The sequence below is a fragment of the Miscanthus floridulus genome, chromosome 3 (genome assembly GCF_019320115.1).
Source record: "Miscanthus floridulus cultivar M001 chromosome 3, ASM1932011v1, whole genome shotgun sequence".
Classification (NCBI taxonomy): domain Eukaryota; kingdom Viridiplantae; phylum Streptophyta; class Magnoliopsida; order Poales; family Poaceae; genus Miscanthus; species Miscanthus floridulus.
In genome coordinates this window covers 140,497,834-140,505,700 of record NC_089582.1, presented here as the reverse complement: position 1 = coordinate 140,505,700, position 7,867 = coordinate 140,497,834, and the positions used below count along the sequence as shown (strand labels likewise).

General features: G+C 43.4%; 1 protein-coding gene and 1 long non-coding RNA gene across 2 annotated transcripts; one reads left to right on the top strand and one right to left on the bottom strand.

Annotated features, from left to right (window-relative positions):
• Positions 1–1,146: 1,146 nt before the first annotated feature.
• LOC136542625 (uncharacterized) lies at positions 1,147–3,281 on the bottom strand. Its single transcript, XR_010780748.1, has 2 exons — positions 3,037–3,281; positions 1,147–1,462 (listed from the first exon to the last, which is right to left on the bottom strand). It is a non-coding gene; the product is annotated as an uncharacterized lncRNA (long non-coding RNA).
• A 145-nt stretch (positions 3,282–3,426) lies between these two features.
• Positions 3,427–7,746, top strand: LOC136542624 (uncharacterized). The gene is made up of 7 exons (XM_066535139.1): positions 3,427–3,580; positions 3,903–4,042; positions 4,460–4,600; positions 5,435–5,543; positions 5,840–5,901; positions 6,418–6,521; positions 7,240–7,746. The coding sequence occupies exons 2-7, from the start codon at positions 3,950–3,952 to the stop codon at positions 7,340–7,342; spliced, it is 612 nt and encodes a 203-aa protein (XP_066391236.1). The 5' UTR covers positions 3,427–3,580; positions 3,903–3,949; the 3' UTR covers positions 7,343–7,746.
• Positions 7,747–7,867: the final 121 nt, after the last annotated feature.

The window sequence follows — 7,867 nt, the reverse complement described above, 5'->3', positions numbered from 1 at the left end:
CGTGAGTCACGGGACATATGTCCTTATGGTATCATTATCGATTTGATATCGCTTGTATTGTACCTACAGCTGCCTCTCCTCCTTTCTCGTTGAAGAGAGAATCCTTGTTTTTGTTCTGCTCCGGAGGTCAGGACGGAAGAAAGGAGAGGCTACACGGCGTACGGCCGTACGGGCCTAGCTAGGCTTGGAGGTCAGGACGGAAGAAAGGAGAGGAGACACGTTCGCCGCGAGAGAGGTTGGCTTGCTGTAACCGTTGTCAAACTATTTTCTGCAGTGAAGTCGTGAAGTCCGCGGAAGGCATCTCCTCTGCACCTACCGTTGCTTGGGATGCTGGCGGCAGCTGGCCGCACGGCGCGTCGCCATACCGGCACACCCAGCGAAGCTGCTATTACCAGATGTTTACAAGGCTACTAGGTTGTGCAGTTGTGCTGCGAGTCTGTTTGTTGCTCATGCTGCCATGCCTGGACGAGCAAGATGGAACGAAAACTTGAGCAAAGGAAACATCATGCTTGATACTCCTTTTTTTTTTCATTTACAGACATGCGCTGCTCACCTTTCTTCCCTGCAATGTTACCTGATTTGATTTGCCGCCTACATGCGCACGCTAATTATCCTGTTCGCTTGCTCGTAAACGATCGTAAATTTTCAGTCAGGAATAATGTTTTTCTCTCACACCAAACCAGCCAGCTGTAAATAATCCACGATCGTTTACGACCTCCCGAACAAGCCGAATGGCTGCGTCTTGGTTGGAGTTTGGGAGTAACGAGCAGAAGCTCGAGGGGATCAGGGTTCAGGGGACGAGGGCAAGAGAGCAAGGTAGGAGCGAACAGGAGAACGGGTTCAGGAACCTGCAAAAATAGGTAGAAGAAAATTCGAGTGCAAGGGCAATCAAGATTCAAGAAACACTCGAATGCCCAACAGGCAACAGACAGTCCTGCATCTAAGGCCCGTGCTCGTTTATAATAATTTAAGCTTTGGATCAAATGCCTAAAAATCGACTGAGTAATCGCTCCAAATCTGGTTCTTACCTGCGTACATGCTAACCACCAACTAATAAATAGCTAAATAGACAGTAAAACAAAGGAAGATTTTGATAAGAATCTGGCAAGCATACACCGAAAGACATAAAAAGCACGACACAAGGACTAACAACCAACTGCGGTACTCAGAATAGCCTTTTGAATTCTCCAGGATTTACTGATTCAGCAGATTAAAACATAGTAAAGTCAAAATGCCAGGAACTGCTTCCATGATATGCACTCAAAATGTCAAGTGATCTCGCTAGCATTAACTAACAGTATAGCCCTATTACGGTCCTGCAGATCATAAGATCTTGCGTGAGAGAACATCAGTTTCCTTCGTACTTCGGGTCTGCCATCACGAAGTGGTACGCAATAACCAACACAAAGATGAAGATGCCCAGGAAATTGGCAAAGAAGCCCAGGTCTTGATCGTCAAACATCTGAAATTAAGATTGCAAACAGATTTTGGTTACCACTAATATTCAGTAAGTAATGCACACTATTTTTTATATTTGGTAAAGAGCAGTGTCGCATAGAAGTAACCACAAGGACACAAAAAAAGAGAGAGGTTATAGATTATAAACCATCTATGCATGATTCTGAAAAGGAGAATGTGAAACACTATAAACCAGTCTCATCTTGAATTTTGGACAGATGTTATCAATACAAAATACAGTACGTGGAAAAAAAAACCCTACTTAACCGTCCCCATACTCTAACTCCAAACATGTTTTCAGAGCTGTGGAGGCTAACATTGCCGCTACACAATATCTAGATTGATGACAAATTGGGATATCATTAGTCAGTATCACCGGTACACATTCTAACAAATGTAGGAATATATATAGAGTGAGTTTAATTGCATCCATATCTTCAGATATACATTGATTGAGGAATGTCTCACTCAATATATAAGACACTTCATCCATGTAAGGAGAAAAAAAACAAGTCCCTTGCCTCCTGCAGTTCAGTGATGGGATAGGGTGTCACGACAACTAGATAGCTTTGGGCAGTCCGATGGTATATCATGATTAAGAAAATTATGACCATAGTGCGGACTGCCAAGAGTAAACTGCAAGATGGTACTAAGTGCTAAATAACCATTCAACATGATCAGCATGATGTCAGTTCTGATAATTCAGGGGTGCATTATCCAGGAATTTCAAACAGAAGCAACAGTGACAGAACTTCCGAGGTTGTTGCCATGTCCTGTAGAAAGGATGGCATGACCAAAAGAATGAGCAGACCATGCTCATGACATATGCAAAACTACAGCAAGAGCTAGCCTAATTTTCAATAGAGGTCATCAGCCACAGCTGATCAAATACGGTCACGAAGTTTTCAGCCACATCATGGCTGCACTACCTATAAGCATTGCATAATTACCATGATCTAATCTAACAAATCAATTCCATTTGATATAGGCCATTCTTCATGTGTGACTTGCATGGTTTTTTTTTTGTTTTATATAAAGGGTAATCCTGCTCCTTAAGAAAGCATATAACAAGAGTCTTACACAACCGACTTGTGAGAATTTTACTGAACTAAAACTGGATAATTACAAAAAAAAAATCATCTCATAACTTACTATAGTGCACCTAGCAAATGGCTAAAGGGAATCCCCTTTGACTCAACCATGGCAAAACTGCACTAAACATGGCCTCGATTGGGCGACTTGTAAAGTATACCACCCAGAATTGTACTAGACCAGCTCACATCTGCGAACAAGTACAACGAGCTAGTCTAAATCATCCGCCGTGGAACAGATCCTTGGAACTGACACGCTAGAGATCTCGAGTCATGAGATGTAAAAGTGTCCTGACCGCGAGATCTCGGAGAAACAACGCGCCCCCTCTCGCCACTGCACGCAGCCAAACACCGATCCAGCGAAACAAACGAGTAAATCTACGAAATCAGACCCGGCAAATCACCAAGCGAGGACGGTGCACGCGTTCCCCGCGCGAACAGATCGGTCCTAACTCTTACGCGAATCTAGGAGAAGAGAAGGGCGCACCTTGCCCGCCGCGCAGATCTCCTGGCCGCTCGCCGCGCCGCCTCTCCTTACCCTCGCCTACTGTGTGTCGCAGTCGCAGCCGCACCTTCCTTGCCGAGCGTGGTGCGGCGTGGCTTGAAGACCCGAGAAGACGGCTCGGGAGCCGGGGACACTCGTGCGAGAGGCAAGAGCAAGAACAGAAACGTAAGGCCTAGTGGGCCGGCAAGGTTCACTGGGCCTGATCTATCATCAGTGATAGGGGCCCGATTATCACAGTAACCTACATGGGCTCATCTTGTAGTTTGTCTAGGCCCACCGTGCGTCCGTGCGTGTGTTGTCGGTTTCGCCGCCCACCAACCGAGTCCACCCTCCACAGGCCAGAGGCCACCGGGAACGGGAAGGAACCGGCTCCGGTTGGCTCGGCTCGGCCCGCCACCGCCTCCCTCCCCGCCACCGCGATCCAGATCCAGCCAGCTGCACGCGTCGCCGTTACCCCTTCCCCTCGACGCCACTGCCGTGGAGTGGGGATCATCCGCCTGAATCGGGTCGATCGCTTCGTTCCTTGGTGAGGAAGCCCTTGCTCTTGGAGACTTTGGACCGACCGTTCGTTCTGTTATGTGGGAATTTTTTCTTTGCTGTGAACGCTCGAATACGAAGTTTCCTTTCTGGGATGGGAGTGGTATGATCCATTCGCACTTTGTTGCCGATATGTCTGCAAGTATTTGGCGGGGGTTGGTGGGGGTGTGGGGTTGTAATTTAGCAGGCATGATCCTTGTCATTTTGTTGGCGACCTGCCGCATGTTCGTGACCAATTTCTGAATTGATTATGCGACGCAATCTGTGGATCGTGGATGAGAAATATGTGTGACTTGATGTTAATATTTCAGGTGGTGGGTAGCTGATTGGGGAAGCATCAGAACCTTACACTTACGCTATGTTCTCCTTGTTCTATGGTCTATGGAAGCATGTATTCAGCAAGACAGAGTTCCATGTGCTTATCCTCGGAGTTCATAAGTCTGGCAAGACGGTAATTCTTCTTCTGAAGCTTGTGTACTGTTTTCCCCCTCTACAATTCCTTGCAGTTAATGGATGCTGGGATTAGGTTGAGTCCATTTCGTGTTTATCTTTTTTTCTCGAATACGCAAAAGATTTGCTGTATCATTGTATTAAGGAGAAGAGTTTAAAGAAAAATACAACGCGCTTCTATCGAGCGCCGAAGGAGGTCGACCTAACACAGCCGAAGCTGGACCATCCTAGCAAAAGAGCTCATGTTTCGATATTACATAAAAGGAAACAACCAATATCGACGCAACTTTGTGGCCTAGGTGGCCTTGCGTCTTCGCTGCTGCTGGTGCCTTTCCATTAACTGCTGGAAGCTGGACCATTTCGTGTTTATCTGAACCAGGTCTGTCTTAAAACTTAATGTTGAAACATTATTATGCAGACCTTGCTAGAAAAGTTGAAGTCGATCTACTTGAAGGGAGAAGGGCTTCCGCATGATCGCATTGTTCCAACAGTCGGGCTTAATATTGGGCGTATTGAAGATGCGAATGTAAAGCTTGTTTTCTGGGATCTGGGAGGCCAGGTACGATTTTCCCTGCAGAGTTACAGACCAAAAGTTCCTCAATTGCAATCTCTTCGTTGAAACTTCACCATTTGACATTTTTTGTGGTTATTAATGCTTTGGTCAATAGGCTGCCAGTTAATTTAAGTTAGGATTATGCATGTTGATTCTACATGTTCCTGTTATAATGTCTGGTGATAGAAGTATATAACTCGTTCCAATTTGCAAACAGAAATGCTTGGATCAGGTAGTTAGCAACTTAGTTACTTAAGTCCAGTTTTTACCACATAATCAGCATGCTTACGTGGTTACATGAGGCCCAGTGGTCTGGTACTCTGCTATAGTTCTAGTAGAGTATTGAAGCGTGTGCTTGTATTCAGAGCAAGTAGTGATGATGTTTTCATGTTGGTCCATGTCCACATGCAGTTAAAAAATCAACAAGGGCTTGTATTTATGGGGCATTTAGTGATCGTATTCTGATGTTGTTCCACTAGATCATTTTCTCTAAATTTGGTGTATTATAAGCTTGTATCTCAGTGCTGCAGAGATCTTGATCTGCATCCTTTGTTTGATTCCAATTGGCTGCGAAAAACTTCCTCATTGAGTTCTGTCATCATGTAATAATGTGTATCTTCTATCATGTCCTCTTAAGAGCATAGGCTTTGATCTGTACCAACACTTTGCCATTATGCTGTTTTTCTTTATTACCCAGTGATATATTGTCAATTAATGTAAACATAACCTTCTCTCTCCAACAAGAAGCAGGAATCGTCGTCATGCCATAATTTCATGAGCATGGTTCAGATGTTCTTTTTAGTCATTTCAAATTGTTACACTAATACGATATTTTAACAGCCTGGCCTACGAACAATATGGGAGAAATATTATGAGGAGGCCCATGCTGTAATATATGTTATCGACTCTGCTTCTGCATCTTCATTTGAGGATGCTAAATCTGCTCTCGGTAAGTTGCTTCCATTTCGTTTATAATCACAAAAATATCGTGTATTTTTTTCTATTAGCTGTACTGGCAATCCTACAGCTTGTTCGGCTGGGGTGAAACGGTCGTAAACGATCGTAAATTTCCAGCCGGAAAAGTATTTTTCTCTCACACAAACCAGCCATCAGTACTTCTTCACGAACCAGCAACGAACCAACCCAGCCAAACGAACAGACTTCTAGTACATAGTAGTTAGAACTGGTAAACTATGGTAGTTAATTCATTACTGTAGTGAATGTTATTTGAACTTTTTATTGCAGAGAAAGTTCTGCGTCATGAAGATCTGCATGGAGCGCCAATACTCATATTTGCAAACAAGCAGGTTGACATCTACCTGCAGTTATCTTGAATGGTTTACATACTCTTTATAATTTACCTTTTAAAAATCCATGCACTTACTCAATAGTTGATAAACTGTGTTTTATTGGGTGAAAATGAGTAGTTCCAGAAAAATAGTTATCATCCACATGAACTGAATGGTAGTTGTAAATTTAACCATGTCATGGTTTATGTAGTTTGATGGGTAGTTAGTTTTGTGAAGCCTAGATCTGGCAAATCAGTAAATCAGAAACTGTGGTTATATTCTCTGGGAAACATATAGCAACCTTGCGTTTTTTGACTTCTGTGAGACTTTCTTGAAATTTAACAGTTTTTCTTTATTCTGGAAGTTGTGATGTTTCACAACATGAGGAAGATAATGAACTGACAACATTAGTCCTAGCCCCTGGAGTTCCTGCCCAGTTCATTTTTTGGGATATATAAATTCGCATGAGAAGTCCTCATTTATCTCATGAATCTTATATTCTATGTTTCGTGGCTTATCTGGATTTTTCAACAGGATTCACCAGCAGCTGTCACAGAGGAAGAATTGGCTAGACATCTGCATCTTAAGGAGTTAGATGAGAGGCCATGCATGTTCCAGGCTGGATCTGCCTTTGATGGGTGAGCAAACCATTTTCCTTCTTTTTTTCCACACTGGTAAAACCTGAATTTCATTACCATAGCAACAAAATTACAGAGAATATCAGTTCAGGAACCACGAAACACAACCATCACCATAAAATGTATTCATGCTGATGCTCACAGAGGGAATAATATGCATGAATAAAGACTACAACTACTTCCAGAAGCTAATAACGTAAGGCCTGCCCAAAACGACCCCACACGTTTAACAAAGGGTTCCCAACAAGGCGCTTGCCCAAAACAGCTCGCAGGCTGAAACTAGGTAGAAACTATGTCAACCTGCATAAGGATTCAACAACCATTTTCCTTGTTTTCAAACTTCTTTACCTAAAACTGAAGCATGGTAAAGTTACTCTATCAGATACTGGGGAATTTATGTGAGCATTGTAGGATGCGAACACGAGTCGCAGTCTCCTCGCATTGCACAGGCAAGGGTAAGGCTTGCCATTGACACCCTTCCCCAGACTCCGCACAGAGCGGGAGCTCTCTGCACTGGGTACGCCCTTTTTTTATTATTATTGTAGGATGCGAACAAATAACCAAAAAGTAAGGGTCAACAACTATGCTGCTTAACTCATATTTGTATGAGATGGATAAATACATGATTATTTAAATATGCAAACTTACCACTTAAAACATTTGTTTCTTCGACCAGAACACAAAATATATGTTTTTACAGCTCATTCTTCCATTTCAGGACGGGGATCAAACATGGTGTAGACTGGTTGGTGGAGGAAATGGAAAGGAGTAAACGCACTGAGGCACTAAGGGCGCGTACAGAAGCAGCTGGGAAGATTTAACACCTCTACTCAGGCTATCACCTGTGATTTTCCATAATGCAAAGCATCTGAGGAGGATGGCTCCTATTAAATCCATGAATAGAGACACTTGGTTCGGGTGGAGCCTCGTCTTTTCAGTCAGGCCCCAGGGTGCCCCCAGAAAAGATTTCTTGGTTGAGCTGCTCTTGCAGTTTTGTAGTAGGATGTCCATTGTAGCAATGGCAGGGGTGACCGTTGATTGGGTTTGTTGACCTGTGTAGCACTTGAGATTGTGTATCTAAAGTTGTAGGGGTTCGTGTTCATGTGATTATGCATGGATATACTGAGCGACAGCATGGAGCATAAAGATGATTTGTACATTCGTCATGTTCATCGAATGTCATGTGACTTTTCATCAAAAGAAAGAGATACACTGAGATATCAATCACGATAGATGTTCTCCTATGCAAAATCTTGTCACCTCACTGCCCATTTTCTTATGAATCTTTAAGCTGCAAGTGACAAGATGAGATTTTATGATCTGTTTAGAATCCGCTCCTTTTCTCA

What these genes read in the sequence shown, in the direction of transcription:
- LOC136542624 (XM_066535139.1), top strand. Translation starts at nt 3,950, where the DNA reads ATGTTCTCCTTGTTCTATGGTCTATGGAAGCATGTATTCAGCAAGACA. An exon ending in TTCATAAGTCTGGCAAGACG is followed by an intron (nt 4,043 to 4,459) that starts GTAATTCTTCTT and finishes ATTATTATGCAG; the next exon opens with ACCTTGCTAGAAAAGTTGAA. An exon ending in GGATGCTAAATCTGCTCTCG is followed by an intron (nt 5,544 to 5,839) that starts GTAAGTTGCTTC and finishes TTTTTATTGCAG; the next exon opens with AGAAAGTTCTGCGTCATGAA.